This window comes from Triturus cristatus, chromosome 6 (genome assembly GCF_964204655.1).
Source record: "Triturus cristatus chromosome 6, aTriCri1.1, whole genome shotgun sequence".
NCBI lineage: Eukaryota > Metazoa > Chordata > Amphibia > Caudata > Salamandridae > Triturus > Triturus cristatus.
Window position 1 is genome coordinate 1,396,411,459 of NC_140589.1, and position 25,911 is coordinate 1,396,437,369.

The 25,911-nt window shown below is 49.6% G+C and overlaps 1 protein-coding gene across 7 annotated transcripts in view; it reads left to right on the top strand.

Annotated features, from left to right (window-relative positions):
- The window catches only part of RALGAPA2 (Ral GTPase activating protein catalytic subunit alpha 2), a 1,855,355-nt gene that overhangs the window by 1,231,422 nt on the left and 598,022 nt on the right, over nt 1–25,911 (top strand). For all 7 annotated transcript variants that reach the window (XM_085612413.1, XM_085612412.1, XM_085612410.1 and 4 more), the window contains one exon: nt 24,610–24,733. In XM_085612413.1, coding sequence (XP_085468539.1) covers nt 24,610–24,733 — 124 coding nt within the window. The remainder of the gene's footprint in view (nt 1–24,609; nt 24,734–25,911) is intronic.

Consider the following 25,911-nt stretch of genomic DNA (forward strand, 5'->3'; position numbering starts at 1 on the left):
CTGTTAATCTTATGATCCATGTCATGGAGTCCCCTGGTTAGTTTCTCCATAGCTATCGATGCCCATAACTTACCTGCCCATTCAGGAACTGTTGGAATAGTTGGGAATTTCCATCTCTGCGCTAATAACTGCTTTGTGGCTAGGAGCATGTTCAAAATAAGCCTATAGTCCCCACGCAACATATGGACATAAACCACAGGGAGGAGACCAAGGATGATAGTTCCAGGGTCAGGCCGTAGGGGGTGTCCAATTGCTCCCCTGATGTGGCTAAGGGTCTCCTTACAGAAAGTTGTTAACTCGGGGCTTGACCAACCCATATGCAGAACGCCACTATCCTGACCACAAACTCTCCAGCACAGACCATCCGCCTCTCCATACATTTATTTATTTTATTTATTTATTTATTTATGAGATTTTTTGTGCGCAACTAATACCCTAAGGTGTCTAGGCGCAGCGAGATACTCCAGATTACAGCACAAATCAGACCGCATTCTCATTGATTAAAAAGCCAGGTCTTCAATAATTTGCGAAAGTTAATAAGGGTGGGTGCAGTTTTAATGTGCAAAGGAAGTAAGTTCCAGAGCACAGGCGTTGTTACCAAAAATCTCCTGTCACCCCAGGTGGCCGTTCTTGTGCGGGGGACAGTCAAAAGATGGCTAGCTGCTGATCTTAGATTTTTTTTAGGGATGTACACCTGAAAAGCCTCTTTTAAAAACTTAGGTCCTATTTGATGAATGGCCTTATAGGCTATACAAAGGGCCTTAAATTTGATCCTGCTCTCAACCCTTAGCCAATGAAGATGGCGTATGGCTGCAGAAGTGGAATGTCGCCTAGGGATGTTAAGCAGGATCCGTGCAGCCATGTTTTGGACGGATTGAAGCTTGTTTAAGATGTATTTGTGTGTGCCAAGGAAGAGAGCATTTCCATAATCTAATTTTGAAAATGCTAGTGTGGTAACTAGTGTTTTTCCTGCAGAGACTGGTAAATACGGCAAGAGTTTTTTTATTTTCTTCAATACAAAGAAAGTAGCCGAAACGACCTTGTTAACATGCCTGAAACTTTGGTTCAGGCTTATAGGAGTGACATACCACAACCTTATTGTCTTATACAGTGATTCCCTATATTTCACACTAATACAGTCCCAAAGTTTGCCACTGTGCCATTTGGGATGGTAACCCAGGATCCCAGACCATTGTTTCATATAGGACCACGCTGTGTCCTGTGCCAGATCCCCTAAAAGGGTGTATGTATTGGAGATGTGGCCTTTGGGACCAACATAGGTCTTTTCACAACCCTTCAAAAGTCTGTTGGCCTTCAGTTTGTTCTCAGGAGAAAAGGACTCAATAACGGTGCTGGATTGTATCACAGATGATCAGCCTCCAGGACCCCAAAGTCTCATTTACATTGAGGAACAGAGCGGCCATCAGCCCTTCGTGGGAAGTTTTGCTGGGATATACCTGTGAAGAAGTCTACATTTCCCTGCAAAGGAGTAAATGGGGTAGGGATGGAGGTCAACATATAGTTCTTAGTGAGATAATCCCAGATCTCAAAAAAAGGTTTAAGAATATCCGAGAAATAGCAGACTGGGGGTCTCCCATGTTTTGGGAACCATGGTAGGGCCCAGGGCGCCTGGTCCATCTCTGCAGTATCCCTGTGTACCCTGTAATGCTAAGTTTCATAGAATGACCATTCAAAAAAATTTGGAGCTAGGCTGTCTGACTATTTTCAAAATGCCTGGATGTGCTAGCTCTCCCGACCTCTCAGAGGACCTCAGTACATTCCTGGAGACATAGGTTACACCCACCTGCAATAAACTGACGTTGGACTTCTGTAATATCTTTATTTTAGTTTCTAGGAACTTAATGGGAAGCGCCTGGAAGAGGTAGAGTAATCTGGGTGTATATTTTGCTTTATAACCACGACCGTTCCCCAGCCATGAGATATATAGAGGTTTTCCCCTGAGAAGTACATTTTTAATACCATTAAGTAGGCAGGGGTAGTTACCTGTGTAGAGATGGTGGTGGTGCGAAGTGATGTATACCCAGACACCTTAAGGTATGCTTCAAGGAGTTCCTTCTCCCTGGTAATTGAGTGCAGGGGATCCATCAACGTAAGAAGGATATCATCAACAAATAAGTGGATAGTGTGTTGTTCCCTTCCAAAGGCATACCCGTTATCTCGGTCTGTTGACTAATAGTTGTAGCTAATGGTTCAACTGCAAACACAAGTAGTAACAGAGACCCCTCCCCGTTGACAATGACCTGTAATATTTGAAACTTGTAACTAGCGGCTATGCAGGAAGCATATGGGGGACAAAACCTATTGCCTCTAGACCTTAATAAGGAAGGCCCAGTTAACTCCCTCGAAGGACTTTTCGGCATCCAATGACAGGATTGTCTTATGGATAGATCCATAATTGGCCTTCTCTACAAGGTGTAGCACCATTCTGACGCTGTCTGCCGCCTATCGTTGTAGGACAAAGCTCAATTGGTCCAGGTCAGCCAAATCAGGCAGATGAGCCAGGAGTCTATTTGCCAAAATCTTTGTGAAAATGTTTGCATCTAAATTCAGCAGGGCAATGGCCCTATGGGAGTCACACTTTTAACTGATTTGCCCAGTTTGGGTATCAGGGTTATGTTGGCTCCTGACATCAATGGTGACACTGAGTGAGATAAAAGGATAGAATTAAAGAGGAAGTTCAAATGAGGAATCAATTCTCCTTTGAAATGCTTGTAGAAATGGTTGGTGAGTCAATCCAGACCAGGGGAGTTATCCAGGTGGAGGGCTAGAATTGTAGCTGAGACCTCCTCTTCCGCTATCAATTCTCTAATTTGTCTCTATTACTTTTTTTAAGTTGCAGTCCCCATCGATAAAGGATTGTGCTTCGTCTGGAGGAACAGGGTCCTCTCGGTATAGAGTTGCAAAAGAAGTCCAGAAAGACCCTCGGTTTAACCTCATTCTTGTCAAGGATGATGTCCCCTCTTCCCTGTAGGGAGGGAATCTGTCTGGAAGCTGTCTGCTCCCGAAGTCTTCTCTCTAGGAGTGTGCTGGTTTTTATTGGCTTATTTGTAAAAAATTCTGCTAAAGGCATATCAAGGCTTTCTCAGATTTTTCCAAAGTAGGGAGATCAATGTTCCCTTTAAGGGGGGATAGTCTCATGCAAGTCTTTCTGGGAAGCCATTGAGCGATGCATTCTAGTCCTCATAAATCCGGCATAGCCTTGCCACCTTAATAATGCACTGCCTTCTAAAGACTGACTTGAAGGCATCCCGCACCACTTGACGGTGAACCTCACCTTTCTTATTCTCCTCAAAATAGTGTTCGATTTTGTCCCTCAAAGTTTTGTGGGACAAGCTATGCCCGAGTAAAGATTTATCGAATTCCCAACAGGACCACCTGTGCATGTTGATCACGCTCTCTCCCACAATACCATAGTGTGGTGCAATATCTTTATTCCATTATGTATGATTGTTACCATATTTACCACAATAGCTCGGGAGCCCCATATACGGTCAATTTAGGAATATGACATTTGTATATACGAGAAAATTGTGAATTCTTGTTTGTATGGGTGTATACTTCATAGATCTCCAGGCTGAAGTCCTTCATTCACTGTAACATTGCCGATGACATGGCTCCCTATAGGTACCTAACGTGTGGATGTCTATCCAATCGAGGGTCCAGCACTGAATTGAAGTCTGACCCATACAAGACTAGTAGAATCCCATATGCCAAATTGCTTCATAAGTTGTGTCAAGCAATTGTCCTGACCTTGGGTAGTGCCATAGTCATTAAATATATTATACGGTTTCTCCTGATGGCGGCCCTCAATGCAAATGTAGAGCTCCTCCATGGTTTCCTTAACTATTTTAACTACTTCAAAGGGAAAATCCTACTTATGGCCTTCTTGACCCCACATTTCTTGAACCTAGTGGCTGCAAACACTGGGAAGGATAAGTTCTCTTTTTCATCAGCCAGACTGAGATGTGTATCCTGGAGACACAGATTGTCCAGAGCTGTCTCTCGCACTTCCCTCCACAAATTGTGGCGTTTAACAGAGGCATTTAAATTGCTGACATTTTAGGTTACAACTTTAACCATTGCTTATAACAGCCAGGGAAGTCAAATGGACCATTACCCTACCCACTTGAGGTGAGTGAAAGCTGAAGCATGCATAAAGGATATTCGGAACCATAACAATATCATTAAGCAGGCAATCATACAAGAACTGAATTCTGCCAAGTTCCCCAACTCCCCTAAACAACTCTTAACCCTTTTTCAAATACCATATTTTGTGAGGAAGGGATCAGATATATCCCCAGCGTGAATATCAGTCACGCTGTTGCCCACTGCCCTCCTCCCTCCCCCTCTGTGTCACTATTTCCCTTTTGGGGCACACCAACTCTGTGAATAGGAAGCATCAGACCACCCTAAGATGACTCAAGTCGAAATGTGACCCAGGGATTCAGTAAAAACTTTGCAACAAATTACAGCATCTGATAACAATGGCTCGGTAGGACCCAGAAAAGTGTAGTGCACATGTCCATTGGAGAGGAAAAGCAGTACACATTTGCGGGCACACCATGCTTGAATCTCTGAGGCGAAGGCCTCAGCAAAAGCAAGAGTCCCTTGCATGAGGTTTGGAATGTTGATTTAGGCCTCTCAACTTCTCTTTAGTTTTCCATCGTTAGTCAGAGTCTTTCTTTGGTGCCGTCGCTGGGCATTCTTGTGAGGGTCCCAAAATTTCCTGCATTTCTTCCGATGTACAAATGGTATGGGCTTTGGAGGTCATTTGAAACCGTTGGGTGAAAGAGAATAGCGATCTGTAACAAATTTGCCATCTGCGTAGTTCTGATGGAACTGAGGCCAGAGTTCAGCATTTATTCAAGGTTGCTTGGGAGAGGCCCTGAAACAGCTCGACAGGGTATTCCAGGAGGAGCTTTCTGGCCACGCTCATAACCTCGTCTGTTAGTTCTGAGGAACTTAGCTTGGCTATAATGCCTCTTGGTCATGTGTTAGCATTGGACCTGAAAGCCCCAACCCTGTGCACTCCAATAATGAGGATGTCGAATGTTTGATCGTCTTTGAGGACTGAGTGAAACAAGTTTGCACAGAATTAAGGGCCAGATGTATCAAAGGGTTTTTCCCATTCTGTGTCTATGGGAAAATGTGTTCATACATATGGCCCTAAGTCTTGTTCTCCTCTTTCTTGGACACTCCGACGTAACGGATTCTGATAATTTCATGTCTGGACCTATCCTCCAAATCAGCACACTTCTACCATATATGGATAATTTCAGTTTCCATTTTGGCTCCTTAATACTGTTATATTTCAAGTTCCTGGCTCATTACTATCATGTCATCCTCATTGTTGACTACTCAGTTGCTCAAGGCATAGATTTCTTTTGTGACTTCAGAAAGGCCAGAGGCTATAAGGAGACCTTCAGAGCCTGCATTGGCATAATTACAATTTTTTAAAGTATCTTGTAGATGTTGCCTAAGTGGGATTGCAGATCTTCTTCCGTCTGGGGTGAGTCCCATCGCACTTTTTTTAAGATATTGCGGCCTTTGTTAGTCTGTCCATGGATGGATGTCCCCAGCAATTAGCAATTATTTTCAGCTGCCTCGGCCTCCGATTCAAAGGCTGGTGTATATGGCTCTTCCCAAGGTCACTACACAACCAACTAGAACATGCGTAGGTGGAAGGAAGGAACCTCGTCCAGCACATGCCATAAATTGTCTATTCTTCAGCTGGTAGAGATACACCTGCAGGTAGAAGGTGTGCTGATATGCAGGGAATTAGTCAGATAGGGTATAGATCGGGGACAGTAAAGCCAGCCTGTGTAAAGCGATGTGCAACCACCAAGTGGAGAGAACCGATGATCAAGGCTCCTTGCATAGTCTGAAGAGTATTGATAGGCGATGGGTATCGCCCAAGGAAAAGCGCTGGCTAATGGAGTAAGTGTGCAGGCTTTCCTGTAGAGTTGAACATAGTGGAATGTGCCCTTACTTTATTGCTGTTTCAGGAAAGTCATTCAGGGGAATACTGCTGTGAGGGTGGCTACAAGTCATGATCATCACAGAACTGCTGGACAGCCCACTGTTCCGGCAGGTAAGCACCGCACTATAGTGTTGCCTCGCTTATGTTGCTCCGAACTGCACACACGCCCAAGATGGCTGCCGCCATTCATCACGCCTCCGGGGTGTGCCACCACTCATTGTGAGCCCCTTCGCTGAGCTCAGCACATCAAGAACCTCCCATTTTTTGCCAGCAGTGTTACCAAGGCTGGGGCCACAGCGATCCCTTACTTCTGTGCTGCCGAGGTACGCAGAGAGACCCAAAGTAGGAGACTAGGACCAGGAGCTTACCAGTGGGACACCATACTCATCTGACTGCAGACCACGTCCCCCAGCCTTATTTATCTTAATATTAACTAATGATTTTCCAGACAACAGCTATCTCATCTGCCATCCATTTTGAAAAACCAGGTTAAATAATAGTTCCTCATTGCAATGTATTTGTTAAAATGTTTTGCATAGCACTGGCTTACTTCAGAGTGTTAATCTGAAGATGGTAAATGCTCCACACATAAGAAATTGCTAATAAACAGGCACTAAAGTCCTCTATTTGGCTGCTGTCCTGAACCCTGGCATATTGTTTGATAGTGCTAGTATAGAGAGAACATGTGGGTGCATAAGGGTGAGTTGAATTTGAGCATGAGAAGCAATTTGTGCACAGTATGATTTTAAAATGGAGCCTCGCATCGACTTTCTTTGATATCTGTATGTTCCAGCTCAGTCTAACATATCTTTACCTCGTTTTCTATTCTCACCTTAAAATCTGGGGTCAGAGTACAGAGTCTTTTTTTCCAACGCGTTTTCTGGCTACTATGGGGGTTTCAGTCAGTTAAGGTATATGTTATACTCTAGGATACTCATTCATAATGAGTTGCGGAGGCCGTGATGTTGATGGGCCAACCTCTGCATGTCATTCAGTTAAATTATCTGTGCACAGTTCTGTTTTCAGGAGTATTTAGAGGCAAAGATGGCTGCATTCTGTTCTCGGTTTGTGGGGGGCTAGGCATTCCACTGTCGGAGACTTTGTATTACAAGATATCTGCCTGACCCATTTCAATCATTAGAATTTTGCTTAACAATATTGCATTGGGGTTTGCTGATGTGGTGACTTGTTTGTCAATGGCATGTTGACAGCTTTCGGAGGTAGTCTTGGTCTTTTCCCCAGGGTTGTCTGTTGGAACGACTAGTTCCTTTACAACGCCTACCTTAACAACTCGTTGTAGGAAGGTGGATATCTGACTATGGTTACCCCCAACTTTTTGCCTAGTGTCTAGCTGGTTTTTCGACTTAGTTGGCCTGAGATCCTGCCATTCAGGGTCTCAGGCTGTCTGCTCTCTCTTTAAAATGGACTCCATGTACCCTAGGTACATTCCCAATTGGTAAGGATCACCTTATTGGACCCTGTACAGTGTACCCTAGGTACCCAGGGCATAGGTGTACCCTAGGCCTCCCAGGGGCTGCAGCATGTAGTATTATGCCACCCCTGGTCTGGCCTTCCAATCAGACACAACTGGCTGATCACTCAGCTGGGGCAAGGTCGTGTAATCACCCCTTGCTTAGATATAGTATGCCTATATCTACCCTTATATATAGACACATGTGTACCTATCAGTCACTCCTATGGCAGGCCTTAACAATCCTGGAGGCAGAGTGCTTGGTAACATGTGAGATGGTGCTCTAGCATGAGCTGAGCCTGTCTGCAGCTTTCGGAACTAAGTCCTTATAGCTGTTCTATGATATAGCCTACCATATACTCTTAAAGTGCCTTATAATCTTAGACGGTTATGGTAACTATGGTTTGGCTTTATCGAAACATGTCGTGTAAGGTGTCTAACACTGTGGAATAATACCCCCATGCCATTTCTGGACATGAGGATATTATTCCCCCCTTCTAGAGGGAAAGACATATTAAAATCATACTTCACTGTTAGCCTCTGACCAAAGCCTCAGCATCACAAAATGGATGCTGCTGCCACGACACAAGTCTGACCTCCTGCAGCTGGGAGTGATCCCAGCCAGGGAGGCCTGGACAATAGGTTTCCTGCTTGGGGAGGTGCTAGCACCTCCCCAGACAGCCTTTAGTGTATTGGGGCAGGGTGGGCTGAAAGGAATGAGACATGCCTGGGGCACACAAGGTGTTCCTTGCATAGTCCAGTTCAAACCGGCGCTGGGGCACTCCAGCCCCAGCTCTGGCGCGAAACTGGACAAAGGGAAGTGGGTGTAACCACCCCCTCCCAGGTCCCACCCATAAGGCGTGACCTAGCAGGTATCCCAGCCCCCCAGATTAGTATAAGAGTGGGAGTTGGGCCTCAAGACTTTAGATTATCCTGAACCTGCAAACTTGAACAGAAACTCTGGACCTTCGACATTCGACGAAAGAAGAAGACTGAAGAATCTCCCTTGTAGCCAAGGAGTGGCTACCCTGTGCAAACAGGCACCATCAAGAGACTACCCTTTGCTTTGCCCACGTTCTACGAGGAACCGACTGCAGAGCCCGACCAGAGCCTTGACTTCCAGACTTCTCCGACCCTGATCCACATCCACAGCAAAGCTGAGATCCGTGGAGGCGACGAGCGACGTGGGACCGGCTACCTGGGAAAAGTGGCTAGTAACTTAAAGCGCAGCTTCTGAGGCACCCTCGAAGTTGTGCACCGGGGATTGAGAAGCCCCAACCCCAAGCACCATCTGCACCGAAGATCAGCCCCCCACACTCCACGAGTCCTGCGTGGGGCCCTTCTGCATTTTCCTGCTTGCCGCGTCTGTCCGGTTGCTTGCCCGCTGGCTAGTGGCCTTTGTGACGACGCACCCTGAAATCTTCTGCGCTGGTTTGGCTCCTCCAGACTGGCTCCCGCTTCTCTGCAAAGAAGAAGCACCCCAGACCTTCCTGGTCTGCACCAGAAGCAAGTCCTCCGTTCTTCGTGGGTTCCGCTTGCCAAGGCTTGGTGAGTCCTAGTCCAACTTCGACGCCGCCGACAGCAAGAGCCTTCGTGGGACAGCTCGCCTCCTGGTCCTGGTCGTCCTCGACGCTTCCTGGTCCTCCTGGCTGCAGCGACAAGCTTCACCTTCACCTGCAATCTTCACAACATCGCCTGGTTCCTTCCTGGTTCCACGTGATCACTGGCTAGTGACCTTGACTCTGTCCCTTCTGCTTGCAGGTTTCCTCTCTTCTTGATCCCAGCCTTGGGATCCACCGGACACTCTTCACTGACTGCCTGTCAGCATCTTTCTTCAGGCATCAATAGGAGTCGACGACGAAAACCGACGCATCTTCACCCCTATGCACCCGCAGCCTGTGGGCTAGGTAACTTGGGTACTCCGGTGCTCATCAGGATAGTGACTATCCTAGTGTCTAGTTTTCAAGTCTCAACTTCCTAGCTACTCCGGAAGTGTCCTAAATCTACAGTTTTCTAAACTGTACTATTGCTAGTGACTTTTACGCATTACGCGTGAGTGTTTCCACTCTGCACACGAATCCCGTGGGCCTCCCACTTCCTAACGAACGCTAGTGTAGTGTAGCCCCAGCGATTCCCTAGGCCTAGGCCTATTCTATTTCCGTGACAGTGGTCCTTATACCACTTACTTAGTATATGGTTTGCGTGGCCCCTAGGGCCTAACTGTATTACTTACCTGTGTGACTTAATGTATGCTTAAATAAGACTGTGTTGTACTTACCTCTAATCTCATAAAGAGTGCTGAGGGTTTGACTAGAATAAATACACTTTATTTTATATATATATCTGTTGTGGTGTCCTTTCATTTGGAATTCAAGGGATTATATATGGTATCACAGCTGGCTTCACATGTCATTCAGAGTTTAGCCTAAGACTGCTCTTGTCCATGCTACCACTAGGATAGCTGGTCTATAAGGTTGACTTTACAACCAATCACCATAAGGGTATTTGGACTGATATAAGGTGTACACTAGAACTAGTGACATCGTACATCAGGCCAACTTCTCACATTGGTGAGCAGCGGTTGGGATCTGAGCTTGCTGTTGTAATACCATTGTAATCTTGAGATACTAAATTGAAAGATAACACAGATATTGTCTAGGTACATATAACATAGATTATAATACTTAAGTCCTACTGGACTTAGTAGTTGTAGGTTGAAGGGAGTAACACACCCTGACTACAACTACTAGAGAGGTTTAGTAGAAACAACTAGTGTAGGTAGGTGCACACACCACACCCTCACTAGATCATGTCTCTGAGAGGAGATCAAGTAGATGCTCTCTCAGGAGGATCAGGTCTGCAAAAGACCCCCTCTCGATATGATACCTTAACATTCCAGGAGATGAGACACTTGTGTACCTCCAGAGGAATAAAACAGGGTGCAAACCCTACCCTCCTTCAGTTAAGACAACTCCTAGAGGAGTATGATACTCTTAGGGCATCTCAGGCAGGTACCCTAGGTACAGAGGAGGGTCTACCCACCACAGAGGAGTCAGATGGGACTTCAGATGAAGAGGTAGACAGCCAGGGCCAAGTAGGAAGACTTAGCCAGGCTAACCTAAGCTTACATGGGAGTTTGCATGGGGTCCCCCCATACAGACCCCCAAGTAGGCTTACACAGAGAAGCAGGAGGGACAGATCCCCTTCAAGGGAATCCATCCACTCCCATGTCTCTAACATCTCTAATGCTTCCTCTCACAGGTGAATGACTTCCCCTGAGAGAAAGGAGCATGAAGCCAGAATGAGGGAAGCTAATCTGAGGATTCAGAGGGAAGAACTTGCCCTTGCCAAAGAGAAGCTTGCTCTGGCTAGAGAACAAAAGTTAAGTGGGTTAGAACCCACTGGTGGCAGCAACATTCCTAGAGATAGGGATAGGTCTTATGACCATAGAAACCTAAGCAAGATAGTCCCCCCATATCAGAATGGGGATGACATCCACAAATGGACGACTGCTTTGGAGAGGGCCTGCAAAGTACAGCAGGTTCCCCAGAGTCAGTGGGCAGCTATCTTGTGGCTCTCCTTTTCTGACAAAGGTAGAGACAAGCTCCTCACAGTCAGTGATGAGGATGCAAACAATTACAAAGTCCTGAAGAGTGCTCTGATAGATGGGTTTGGCTTAACCACTGAGCAATATAGGTTGTTGTTCAGAGACACCCAGAAGACACAGACACAGGACTGGTCTGATTTTGTGGATTGTGCCACTAAGGCTTTGGAAGGTTGGTTAAATGGCAGCAAGGTGCAGGACTATACAGGATTGTACAACTTGATTATGAGGGAGCAGATCCTTAGTAATTGTCAGAACCAGCTTCTCCATCAACACCTGGTAGACTCAGATTTGACCTCTCCCCAAGAATTGGGAAAGAGGGCAGATAAATGGGTCAGGACCAGGATCAGGCCTAAAAATCAGGGTGGTGACCAAAAGAAAGATACCACCAAGCCTCAAGAGAAGGGTGGGGATAAAGCAAAAGAGAAATCTTCCTCAGGGCCCCAAAACTCCACACAGGGTGGTGGGTCCCAAGCTCCCTCCTCTACCACAGTTAAAAAGCCTTACTGCCATGAGTGTAAAACTCCTGGGCATTGGAAAACTGACAGCAGTTGCCCAAGGGCTAAAAACAAAACTGTTCCTCCAACTACTCCTGTCACACCACCTATTACTGTCAGCAGTAATCCCCCAGGTGGTGGGAGTGCCCCCCAAAATTTGGTTGGGTTTTCTTGGGGAACACAGGGGGATCCTGGCTTAGCCAATTCCCCTACAGCAGCTACTCTTGTCTGTGATGGTTGCATGGGGTTTGCCAACTTCACTGCCTGTCCCAACACTTTGGGGAGGTACAGACAGGAGCCCTACATCAATGGTAGAAAAGCTGAGGCCTACAGAGACACTGGAGCTAGCATCACTATGGTGGCCCATAGGCTAGTTCCCTCTGAGCAGCTTTTGCCTGGTTTCTCATACCAGGTGACTAACATTGATGGCAAACAGAACAGTCATCCCATGGCAGAGGTATGTCTCAGCTGGGGAGGTGTCACTGGCCCTAAAAGGGTGGCAGTGTCTCCAACCTTGCCTGTGGACTGCTTACTGGGGAATGACTTAGAACTCTCAGCTTGGGCTGGAGTTGAACAAGACACCCATTCCAAAATGGTAGGCCTTTCAAAAAAGGGTAGTGGGGTTGTGCCAGTCACAACCCCTGTCCAAGTAGATTTCCTCCCTGAAGAGGTTGGAAGGGCAGTGGTAGCCACAGCCCAGGCAAAGACAGACTTCCCTGTAGAGACTGGCAGAGCTGTGACAGTCACAGCTCAAACCCAAACTGAGTGCCTCCCTGAAAAGGTTGGCAAGGCTGTAATGGTCTCAGCCCATACTCAGACTGACATAGGTGTAGTGAAGCCTGAAACTATGGATCACTCCACACAAACAGAGTAGTGGGGAGGAAGAAAAGTCTCCCTCTCCCCAGACATTAGGAAAAGGTCAGCCTCCTCAGGGATCTGACCTCACCCCTTGTGAAGGAACTGCCCCAGAGGTAGCCAGGCCTGGCCTGGCAGAGCCTCTGATGTCAGTGGCCCCTTCCAAGGTGGGACCCAGTCTGGTGCAGGTAGCCTGCCTCTCTCTACCCTGCCTCAGTCAGCCCAGGGCTGCAGAGGTCAGGGAGGCCAGTGGACCCCAAGAGGGCCCCTGTCCACAAGAACCCCCCCATCAAAAGAATGAGGATTGCCTGGCTAGTAGCCCTAGCCAGGTGATGGGTAAAAACATTCCTGAGGGATCCCCTTTACAGGTAGTTAGGGACCTCCCCCAGAGGGATTCTGTTGGGCACAGGCAAACCTGGGACCTTAGGGCCCCAAACCTGACCTGTCCCTCCAGTAAGCCCACAAAAGGGACCCAGCCTCCAGCTTTAGGTAGCCAGAGGCTGACCCTGAGAGCACAGTGCAACTCAGTGAAAGAAAGAAAGGCATCCATGGTGGAGGATGATTGGAGGAAGCTGAGGCCTCACTTTAAGGACACTCACTTCAGTACTCCATCTCAACACCAGCCTTTTACTTTGCAAAGACACCCCAAAGGTAGAGATTCCCTATGGTGGAGACCCTATGATACCTTTAGGATGAGGGATTGCTTAGTGGACCATGAGACAGGGGGTAACCATGCCAGTGCTGGTTCTTCCTTATATGGCCACTTAGGCAATAGAGGCTTACCTTGTCAAGGCCAGCCTTATCTCCTTTCGTTTGGGGGGGGGGGGTTGTGTAGGAAGGTGGATATCTGACTATGGTTACCCCCAACTTTTTGCCTAGTGTCTAGCTGGTTTTTCGACTTAGTTGGCCTGAGATCCTGCCATTCAGGGTCTCAGGCTGTCTGCTCTCTCTTTAAAATGGACTCCATGTACCCTAGGTACATTCCCAATTGGTAAGGATCACCTTATTGGACCCTGTACAGTGTACCCTAGGTACCCAGGGCATAGGTGTACCCTAGGCCTCCCAGGGGCTGCAGCATGTATTATGCCACCCCTGGTCTGGCCTTCCAATCAGACACAACTGGCTGATCACTCAGCTGGGGCAAGGTCGTGTAATCACCCCTTGCTTAGATATAGTATGCCTATATCTACCCTTATATATAGACACATGTGTACCTATCAGTCACTCCTATGGCAGGCCTTAACAATCCTGGAGGCAGAGTGCTTGGTAACATGTGAGATGGTGCTCTAGCATGAGCTGAGCCTGTCTGCAGCTTTCGGAACTAAGTCCTTATAGCTGTTCTATGATATAGCCTACCATATACTCTTAAAGTGCCTTATAATCTTAGACGGTTATGGTAACTATGGTTTGGCTTTATCGAAACATGTCGTGTAAGGTGTCTAACACTGTGGAATAATACCCCCATGCCATTTCTGGACATGAGGATATTATTCCCCCCTTCTAGAGGGAAAGACATGTTAAAATCATACTTCACTGTTAGCCTCTGACCAAAGCCTCAGCATCACAAAATGGATGCTGCTGCCACGACACAAGTCTGACCTCCTGCAGCTGGGAGTGATCCCAGCCAGGGAGGCCTGGACAATAGGTTTCCTGCTTGGGGAGGTGCTAGCACCTCCCCAGACAGCCTTTAGTGTATTGGGGCAGGGTGGGCTGAAAGGAATGAGACATGCCTGGGGCACACAAGGTGTTCCTTGCATAGTCCAGTTCAAACCGGCGCTGGGGCACTCCAGCCCCAGCTCTGGCGCGAAACTGGACAAAGGGAAGTGGGTGTAACCACCCCCTCCCAGGTCCCACCCATAAGGCGTGACCTAGCAGGTATCCCAGCCCCCCAGATTAGTATAAGAGTGGGAGTTGGGCCTCAAGACTTTAGATTATCCTGAACCTGCAAACTTGAACAGAAACTCTGGACCTTCGACATTCGACGAAAGACGAAGACTGAAGAATCTCCCTTGAGGCCAAGGAGTGGCTACCCTGTGCAAACAGGCACCATCAAGAGACTACCCTTTGCTTTGCCCACGTTCTACGAGGAACCGACTGCAGAGCCCGACCAGAGCCTTGACTTCCAGACTTCTCCGACCCTGATCCACATCCACAGCAAAGCTGAGATCCGTGGAGGCGACGAGCGACGTGGGACCGGCTACCTGGGAAAAGTGGCTAGTAACTTAAAGCGCAGCTTCTGAGGCACCCTCGAAGTTGTGCACCGGGGATTGAGAAGCCCCAACCCCAAGCACCATCTGCACCGAAGATCAGCCCCCCACACTCCACGAGTCCTGCGTGGGGCCCTTCTGCATTTTCCTGCTTGCCGCGTCTGTCCGGTTGCTTGCCCGCTGGCTAGTGGCCTTTGTGACGACGCACCCTGAAATCTTCTGCGCTGGTTTGGCTCCTCCAGACTGGCTCCCGCTTCTCTGCAAAGAAGAAGCACCCCAGACCTTCCTGGTCTGCACCAGAAGCAAGTCCTCCGTTCTTCGTGGGTTCCGCTTGCCAAGGCTTGGTGAGTCCTAGTCCAACTTCGACGCCGCCGACAGCAAGAGCCTTCGTGGAACAGCTCGCCTCCTGGTCCTGGTCGTCCTCGATGCTTCCTGGTCCTCCTGGCTGCAGCGACAAGCTTCACCTTCACCTGCAATCTTCACGACATCGCCTGGTTCCTTCCTGGTTCCACGTGGTCACTGGCTAGTGACCTTGACTCTGTCCCTTCTGCTTGCAGGTTTCCTCTCTTCTTGATCCCAGCCTTGGGATCCACCGGACACTCTTCACTGACTGCCTGTCAGCATCTTTCTTCAGGCATCCATAGGAGTCGACGACGAAAACCGACGCATCTTCACCCCTATGCACCCGCAGCCTGTGGGCTAGGTAACTTGGGTACTCCGGTGCTCATCAGGATAGTGACTATCCTAGTGTCTAGTTTTCAAGTCTCAACTTCCTAGCTACTCCGGAAGTGTCCTAAATCTACCGTTTTCTAAACTGTACTATTGCTAGTGACTTTTACGCATTACGCGTGAGTGTTTCCACTCTGCACACGAATCCCGTGGGCCTCCCACTTCCTAACTAACGCTAGTGTAGTGTAGCCCCAGCGATTCCCTAGGCCTAGGCCTATTCTATTTCCGTGACAGTGGTCCTTATACCACTTACTTAGTATATGGTTTGCGTGGCCCCTAGGGCCTAACTGTATTACTTACCTGTGTGACTTAATGTATGCTTAAATAAGACTGTGTTGTACTTACCTCTAATCTCATAAAGAGTGCTGAGGGTTTGACTAGAATAAATACACTTTATTTTATATATATATATCTGTTGTGGTGTCCTTTCATTTGGTATTCAAGGGATTATATATGGTATCACAGCTGGCTTCACATGCCATTCAGAGTTTAGCCTAAGACTGCTCTTGTCCATGCTACCACTAGGATAGCTGGTCTATAAGGTTGACTTTACAACCAATCACCACAAGGGTATTTGGACTGATATAAGGTGTACACTAGAACTAGTGACATCATACATCAGGCCAACTTCTCACACTCGGTCTCTACTACGGCCGCGTCTTAACCATGAATTGCTTTACCACAAATGTTCGTGGGAAAGGCATACATGGTAAACAGCTATCCGTGGCCAAGTTTACCACCCCCTTCCTCTCACCTTGAGCCCTTAATGCACCCCCAACCTCCTTAAAACTACCCCGAACCCCTCCACCCTCTAAATACTACCCCAAACACCCCAACCCCTAAAAACTAATATGAACGCCTCCCACCCCTTAAAAACTACCCTGAGCCCCCTCCCACCACCTAAAAGCTACCCCGAATCCCCACCCACTAAAAGCTACCCCGAATCCTTCCACCCCCTAAAAACCGCAAGATGATACTGCAACAAACAGGGTGGGATAGGGTCTTGGGGTCCTGTCTAGTAGACTCTATGCCTCGGGAGGTTTCTGGACCCCCAGGGAATTTCTCTTGTGGTGATCCACCTGGCAGGATCTCTAAAAGCCAGGGTAGATGATAATAGCCATCAACGCTTAGGGGACCACGAATGACAGTTACACCCAGCGATGGTGCAGAGCATCTTCCGTCAATTAGGAGTACTTTGGCTCCATCTTTTCGCCACCTCATAGAATGTGCAATGTCAACAGTTTTATACTTTGGAGTACCCAAGAAGGCTCTTTCTGGAAGACGCAATCTGCCTAGAATGGAGCTTAGGACTCCTGTAAGTATTCCTGCTGCTGTCTCCCTTCTCTTTAGAACTCAGGATAGGAAACACCCAGGCCCAAGTCAACCTAGTGGCACCAGGTTGGGCCAGGAGAGTCCGATGTCTCAAACTCCTGAGCATGAACATCTGTCCACGGATCAAGCCGCTGCTTCTGGAGCGAATTCTAACATAACAGCAGAGCAAGGTATTGCACCTAAGCCTGTGAAATCTACCTCTCCATTCTTGTGGATTGAGCAGTGTCAGAATACCTAATTTGTCCTTCCTTCTGAAGACCTTTGTCATCTTGGGGGTAAGGTGTCCCTCTACAAAATCAGTGTACGCCAGTCATTGGGACAAATTGGAGGCTTTGACGGCACCCTTCAATTGAGTCTTGGATTTAGCTCTTTCTTATCCGAAGCGCACCCCCTTTTTAGCTGCTGCACAGTTGTTTGTATAGACTTGTGATGTTGAAAATAGTCTTTCTCATCACCATAACATTTGCTGCGTGTGAGTGAGCTTCAGGCTCTTTCCGTTAACCCACCGTATACAACTTTCTTTCTAGATAAATTGGTGTTAAGGACCCAAGCTTCCTTTTTGCCAAAGTGTTCACTCCGTTCCGTGTTGTACAGGCTATCACTCTTCTGGCGTTCTTTGCTCTACCTCTGGCCTCTAAGGAGGAAGAGAGACTCCATTGTGTGGATCCTAAGAGAGCACTAAACTTTTATATAGATCGCTCCAACAAACATTGGGTGGACGTTCAGCTCTTTGCTCTCCAAGATAAGGAAGGGCAAGATAGTACAAAAACGGACCATGGATTATTTTCTACATTAAAAGGTCTGCTACTCACTGGGTAAGACGCTGCCGCCAGAAGGTATTCCACTGGAGCCAAAGCTGGTATTCATGAAGCACTACTACCTCAACAATCTGGTTCTTCAAGAAGGGCATTTACCCACTTGCTTCATGGTTTGAGCCAGTTCATAAACCTACCACCTGGGCAGGTGCTGGTATTGCATCTGTTCAGAAGGTGTGGCTCTACGGTTAGAGGTATCCATCAGAAGAACAAGTCAGTTTCATTAGGAAATGATCTTTCTGGGGGAAGCTCTGACGTCTGCACTCATGAGTGTTGCTTATATGTGGCTCCACTTATGGAACCACTGGACGCCATCTACAGTTGCGCAGAAATACTGCTTTACAGTTTCTAGATCCAGTCTGGCACCTGGGAGATATTGACAAGGTGAGGAATCTGCAGTAAGAGTATCTACCAGAAAGATTATTACTGAGGGTAAGTAACTTGTTCGTCTTCTGCGAGTCTATGCAAGTCCGTTCTATGTTCATCAGTTTGGGATTCTATGAAAGTCACCTGGACAAAGTCAATTAACATGTCGTCTTAGTTACTCAGCGAAGGAGTAAGATAGTAATCCAGAGAAGGGGGAGTGAGAACGATGTCGGTAGTTTTATTTTCCTTTGGTTGGTGTGTCGGGTGCTCGATTAGTTGGGTTACTAAGCTCATGTCGTTAGTGGAGCAATGGATAAACACAATACATAAGAAATAAACTAATATAAGTGCCATAAAGATAGTATTTTATCTGTTAAGACACGTTTTTATTGATGCAGGATAGACTGTAATTTATTGGTTTTGATTGTGTGTGGTAGAGGGCCGATCTAATCTCTGCCGCTGTTCTTTTCGTGTATTTTAAATGTTATTTTGCCTTATATATTGCAATGACTGCATCGAAATTATACAATACATTTACGCTTGAGTTGTGCAATAGTATCATGAATTATTATTAAATAGTAAATAACCGGTACTAGCAAGTGCTATAGAAAATTGTTACTATTACATATTGAGAGCAGTTGTAAATGTGATCTGAAAGAAACACGTTAGTTAGATTCCTCACCTTAGAATATCCCCAGGCGTCAGACTGGATCCGGAAGATTTTTCATCAGCAATACCCCTTGCGCGTCGCTAGGCGTCGTCTGCGGCTCCGCGTCCGTCGTCGGCGTCGTGCGCCGGAATGACGTCGTCGGAGTACTTAGACGCCGCCCTCGCGCGCTGACGTCAGTTCTTCTTTTTTCCGCGCCAGTAAGCGCAGATCCGGGAGAGCTACCCCTTTAGTCATTTTTTGACTAACTTTTTCGATCCTTTTTGATCTTGTCTCGACTCCGGTGGCGGTAGGATGCCTGGTTTTAAAGCCTGTGCTGACTGTAGCCGCTTGATGGCGGTTACGGACCATCACCGCCGGTGCCTTTACTGCTTGGGCCTCGACCACGCCGCGGCGTCGTGTTCGGACTGCAAGGCCCTGACCTCGAAGGCTAGACGGGAGCGGTCCCGTAAGCTTCTCGAGATTCGCCACCCGGCTCCGCGCCCCTCTCGATCCCGGTCCAGGAAGAGGTCCAAGGATCGGTCGCGGAGCTGCAGCCGACGTCATCATCGGTCGTCGGGATCCAAGCCTTCGGGTAAGTCGAAGCACTCCAAGAAGTCCAAGAGGCGACACCGCTCTTCGGACTCCCCTCGCCGGTCGCGCGACTCGGCCGAGGGTCAGGGTGGTTCCACCCCAGCGGCTCCGGCGGAGCCGCAGGCGCCGTGCAAGTCCCCATACCCACCGGTCCCTGGGACTGACGCGACGCCGGCGGAAGTCAGTGCCTTCCTCTCGGCCATGAGGAGCCTGGCTCCGCCGTCGACGCCCGCTGGCGCGCCTTCGGGCCCCGCGGACCCGACTGGGCAACCTTGCCTGCCGGCGGCTCCAGCCCCGGCGCCGTCGACGGCTCCGGCATCGACGCCGCAAGCGCCCGAGGGACCCGTTCCCGAGTCCCCGCCGACGCCGGTCGACCTCGTCACGCCTCCTCCGGCGGCGTCGACACCGGTACCAACTCCGACGCCGACTCCGCTCGACGTCGAGCCCCGGTTCAACCCCGGTCCGGGCCCGGCGCCGAAACGGCGTCGATGGACGCCGCGTTCGGCGCCGCTGGAGACACATTTTGTCTATCGCCCTGCTCCGATCCTTCCTCCTGTATACCAGGAATCGGATGATGGGGGCGACTGGGAGGGATCCGAGGATCCTATGGTCGCTGAGGCTCAACTGTCACAGGACTGGGCAGATGAACTGGGGGAGGCCAGTGGTCTGGATACCTCTCCGGACACTGGATTCATCTCTCCTCCGACTGTGGCTTCGGAGGAGGGTGCTGCTTTCTCTGTGGTGCTGCGCAAGGCGGCCGCAGCCCTTGGGCTCGAGCTACCTGCCGTGGCTGTGAGGACTAACGTCCTCACTGAGGTGCTTCAGTCTGCAGCAAGCTCCACTGAGCCTCTGCTGCCATTCAATGAGGCCCTCACTGACGTTCTGCAGGGCACCTGGTCCAAGCCCTCCACAGTTCTTCCTGTGGATAGGAACGTCGCCAGGCGCCACCGCCCTGCTCCGGGCGACCCCAGTTTCCTGTCCCAACACCCTACCCCCGGAGAGCCTGGTTATCCAGGCCTCTACCTCCCAATCCTCCTTCCCGACCGCTCCGCCGGACCGGGATTCCAAGAGGCTGGAACAGTTCGGCAAGAAGCTGTTCTCCTCCCTTAGCTTGGGTCTGTGGTCTTTGAACACCGCCTGCCTCTTGGACCGTTATTCCCACTCTCTGTGGAATACGGTGGAGGACGTGCTGCCCCTGTGTCCGGAGGAGGTCCAGACACGACTTACCCAGGCTCTGGCCGATGGGAGGGATGCAGCACGACATGCTATCCAATGTGGGCTTGACACTACGGACTCGCTGGGTAGGGCGATTTCTACCTCAGTGGCGCTTAGACGTCACGCCTGGGTGCGGTCCACGTCCTTTTCGGGCGATGTCCAGAGCACCCTCATGGACATGCCCTTTGATGGCACTCGCCTTTTCGGCGAGAAAGCGGACAGTGCGCTGAATCGCTTTAAGGACATCCGGGCTACGGCCAAGTCCTTGGGCCTCTCGGCCCCGCGGTCGCAAACTTCCGCCTTTCGCCCCTTTCGTGGCCAAGGAAGGGGTGCCTCCTCACGTGCGCCTAGCCACCAGCCGCAGAACCAACCTGCTCGCGGACGTGGTTTCCGCCGAGGCGGTTCTGGAGGACGACGCGGTCAGCCCACATCCACCCCGGCAGCATCCGCCTCAAAGCCTTCCTAGTCCGAGCTTTCAGGCCCATTCCATGCCAGTGGGCGGCAGAGTTCGCCATCACCTGCTCCACTGGCGGTCCATCACATCGGACAGGTGGGTGCTGCAAAACGTCCGAAGGGGCTACTCCCTCCCCTTCGAGACGACCCCTCCAGCCATGCCACCGCAGCACCACCGTATCTCGGGGGATCATTTGAATCTTCTCCACGAGGAAGTTTCGGCCCTCTTGGCCAAGGGGGCCGTCGAGCGCGTTCCGAGCCCAGAAGTAGGTCGTGGTTGTTATTCCCACTACTTTCTGGTTCCCAAGAAGGGCAAAGGGGGCCTACGCCCTATCTTGGACCTCCGGAACGTCAATGCCTTCCTCCGGAAGGAAAGGTTCAAGATGTTAACTTTGGCTCAGGTTCTAGCTGCCCTAGACCCTGGAGACTGGATGGTAGCGTTGGACTTGCAGGACGCATATTTCCACATCCCCGTCCTGCCGGCCCATCGGCGTTACCTGTGGTTCACGGTGGGCCAAGAGCACTTTCAGTTTACCGTGCTCCCCTTCGGCCTCACCAGTGCCCCTCGGGTGTTCACGAAAGTGATGGCGGTGGTCGCAGCTCATCTGCGCAGATCAGGGGTTCCAGTCTTCCCCTATCTCGACGACTGGTTGTTGAAGGCGGGCTCGCCCCAGACAGTCGTCTCCCACCTCCAGACTACGGTGGATCTCCTGCATTTGCTGGGATTTTCCATCAACGTGCCGAAGTCACACTTGAGTCCCTCTCAGAAGCTCCTCTTCATCGGAGCGGTTCTCGATTCGGTGCAGTTCCGGGTCTATCCGCCGGAACAGCGGGTCCGGGATATTCAGGCCCTGATTCCCATCTTTCGGCCTCTATCCTGGGTTTCGGTCAGGCTAGTGTTGCGGCTTCTGGGGCTGATGGCCTCCTGCATCCTACTGGTGCATCACGCCAGGCGGTGCATGCGGGCTCTGCAGTGGGACCTGAATTTTCAGTTGGCCCAGCATCACGGCAACCTGTCCGACCATGTCTTGATCTCAGAGGGCACTGCACGGCAGTTGCAGTGGTGGCTCACGGACCGCGATTGGGTCAAGGGCAAGAGCCTCTCCCTTCCCCAACCGGAGCATGTCGTAGTGACGGATGCGTCCCTCCTGGGATGGGATGGCCATATGGGAGAGGCGGAGATCAGAGGCCTCTGGTCTCCGGCGGAGTCTCGTCTCCACATCAACCTGTTGGAGTTGAGAGCGATCCGACTTGCACTGAAAGCCTTCCTTCCCTCCGTCAGGGGAAGTGTCGTGCAGGTGTTCACGGACAACACCACCGCCATGTGGTATTGCAACAAACAGGGCGGGGTGGGGTCGTGGACCCTTTGTCAGGAGGCTCTGCGCCTCTGGACGTGGCTGGAACACCAGGGCGTCACCCTAGTGGTTCAACATCTGGCGGGCTCTCTGAACGCCAGAGCAGACGAACTCAGCCGCCGGTGCATGATGGATCACGAATGGCGTCTGAACTCTGAAGTGGCGCATGGTCTCTTTCAGCAGTGGGGAGAGCCTTGGTTAGATCTATTCGCCACCGAAGAGAACGCGCAATGTCAGCAGTTCTGCGCGTTGGAATTTCCAAGGCGGCACTCGCTCGGCGACGCTTTTCGTCACGAGTGGAGTTGCGGTCTGTTGTACGCCTTTCCGCCTATACCACTTCTGCCCAGAGTGCTGAAGAAGATCAGGCACGACCGGGCCCAAGTCATCTTGGTGGCTCCAGATTGGGCACGAAGGTACTGGTATCCCGAGCTACTCAGTATGTTGACCGATCCTCCGATACGTCTGCCCCTTCGGGAGGATCTTCTGTCGCAGCAGCAGGGGACGGTCCTCCACCTGAACCTGTCCAGCCTCCACCTCCATGCGTGGAGATTGAGCGGCGGCAGTTGATGCCATTTGACTTGCCTCCTGAAGTCTGTGATATCATTCTGGCAGCCAGGCGTCCCTCCACAAAGACGGTATACGCCTGCCGGTGGAACAAATTTGTGGCATGGTGCACAGCAAAGGCTGTGGATCCCCTTTCCGCCCCTCTTTCTGAGGTTCTACTGTTTCTTCTTTCTTTGGCCCGGCAAGGCTCTGCCCTGGGCACCTTGAAAGGTTATCTTGCTGCCATCTCTGCCTTCTTGCGGCTTCCTGATCAGCCTTCTCTTTTCAAGTCCCCTGTAGTTACACGCTTTCTAAAAGGCATTACTCACACGTTCCCTCCTGTCCCTTTTGTAATGCCTCAGTGGGACTTGAATCCTGTTCTCACATTTCTAATGTGCGCTCCCTTTGAGCCTCTTCATAATTGTCCTCTTCGTCTGCTGACGCTTAAGACTGCTTTTCTGGTAGCCATCACCTCGGCTAGACGGGTGAGTGAGCTCCAGGCTTTATCATCAAAGCCTCCTTTTCTCTCTGTTCATCCGGACAAGGTTGTCCTTCGGCCTCGTCCCTCCTTTCTTCCGAAAGTGGTGACCCCCTTTCATCTTGGGCAGTCTGTCACCTTGCCCACCTTCTTTCCGCCTCCGCATCCTTCCAAAGAGGAAGAGAGGCTCCACCGTCTGGACCCAAAACGTGCGCTTTCCTTTTATCTGGACCGCACAAAGCAGTTCCGGGTGGACGACCAACTTTTCGTTGGATACGTGGGTGCTAAGAAGGGGAAAGCTGTGCACAAACGGACCATCTCTCGGTGGGTCGTTTTGTGCATCAAAATTTGTTATTCCTTGGCAAAAAAGGACCCTCCTGTTGGGCTGCGCGCCCATTCTACTCGGGCCACAGCGGCTACTACTGCTTTGGGACGGGGTGTCCCTTTGCAGGACATCTGTCAGGCGGCAACGTGGGCTTCGCTACACACGTTTGCCAGGCATTATTGCCTTGACAGCCAAGTCCGGAGGGATGGCTTCTTTGGCCGTTCTGTCCTCCAGGACTTTCTGGTGTGATCTTGGTTCGCAGACCCACCACCGGGGATGGTATTGCTTGGGTATCTATTCTAAGGTGAGGAATCTAACTAACGTGTTTCTTTCAGATGAACAAGTTACTTACCTTCGTTAACGATGTATCTGTAAGAAACATTAGTTAGTTAGATTCCTCACCGACCCACCCATCCTCCCCGTTCTGCGAACTGACATCTAGGGTTGTTATCCTTTTCAGGCCCCTAGATTTTATTTTTGGCACCAGTGTCGGTCTTTGCATGGCTCTGCGTTCCTGGCGCGGAAAGTTATGTACAAGAACTGACGTCAGCGTGCGAGGGCGGCGTCCAAGTACTCCGACGTCATTCCGGCGCACGACGCCGACGACGGACGCGGAGCCGCAGACGACGCCTAGCGACGCGCAAGGGGTATTGCTGACGAAAAATCTTCCGGATCCAGTCTGACGCCTGGGGATATTCTAAGGTGAGGAATCTAACTAACTAATGTTTCTTACAGATACATCGTTACCGAAGGTAAGTAACTTGTTCATCTATGTGTTTTTTGGTCCCTGGTTGAAAGTCTGCATATCTGAGTAAGCAATATAAAATAGCATTTAACCGTTGGGCCCCCTGAACCTCTGGTCAAGTATGCGGGGAACATTTCTTTCTTGGCTTCTTTTCTCCTGGAGCCTTAACTGTTACTTTTATCTTTAATGTCTTTGTTGATCAACTGCATTTGATCATCGTGTTGACATTTCAGTTTAACGTTGTTGACGTTTGTTTTAAGTGGCTTGTCTTAAAGTTGCTTTATAGATGTTGGAAAATTATGAAGCAAATATTCCTGCATTTCACTCTACTAGTTCTATAAATGTGCCGATTTCTCTGGTTTTTTCATTCCAACATAGCCGGGAAACCCACAAGATTGCAGTGTTTTACATTGCCGAAGGACAAGAAGACAAATGCTCGATATTGTCTAACACTGGAGGAAGCAAAGCCTACGAGGATTTCGTCGCTGGATTAGGCTGGGAGGTCAGTGAAATATTGTGACTTACTAATGTAACATTGTACACCAAGCAGTCGTGTTATCGTGAGTAAAACGAACTGGAGAAAAGGGCGAAACAATTGATTAAATAGGAAAAAAAAGTTTTTGCTACTAAGTAAAGCGTTTAAGCTTTTAATTTTAACACTTTATACTAGCCTTGTGATTTCCTGGGAGTTTTTTTTTTTTTTTTAACTTCTATTTTTGAACTTTGAGCGAACACACAGCATCAATCAAAGGTGCTACAATAAGTACACATTTCCATTATAGTGAATACAGTGGAAGCAGGGAGAAAGAAACAGGACCAAACAGGCAATGTTAGCGTGTTCAGTAGCATCAAAACAGCGCCATACATCAAGCAGTTGGTTGCCTATAGAGGCTGCAAAGTTATTCTGTACCTAGAGGAGCCCATCCCCCGTTCCCCATGCATCGATACCATGTTTCAACACTGTAGATCCCATCCTCATGCAGAGACCCTCAATGCGCAGAGGCTACCCAACAATACCCAGAGGGCAATGGTCTCAGACACCCTACATTCAAAAAGTTCGTGAGGGCATCCGCAGAAAGCATCTATGTGGACGTCCCATCGTCCGCGGCAGCACCCCCCCTACCAAGAGGTAACAACGCAGCGGAGCCCAGATATCCGTGGGATGCGACGTTATCGGCAAAAGTTCGGAATATATACTGATCTGGTCCTGGCAGTAGGTAAGATCCCGCACCCAATCCTTAAACTTCGGGGCCCTGCCCCTACCCCATCGACATGCAACCCTTCTTTTAGCAAGCAAAAAGGCAAGCGCAATGAATTTGCGATGTGCAGCTTGTATGGGCTCCACATATCCCAGCAAAGCAAGGAGAGGGGAGGGCTCCATCACTGTGTTAATCATTTTAGAGAGCGCTTCAAACACCTGGCACCAATAGCGGTGTACCGCTTTGCACTCCCACGCTAGGTGAAGAAAATCCGCCCCAGGGGCCTGGCATCTATCGCACCTGTCGCTTTTACGAAGCTGATAGCTGTGCAGTCGGGCAGGGGTGTAATATAATCTGTGGATGTATTTGTAATGTATTATTCTGAATCTACTACTGGAGGAGATGCGTTCCGTCTGTAGCAAGCAGAATTCCCACTGCTTATCTGTCAGCGGGGCCTGCAGCTCCAAGTCCCACTTTCCCC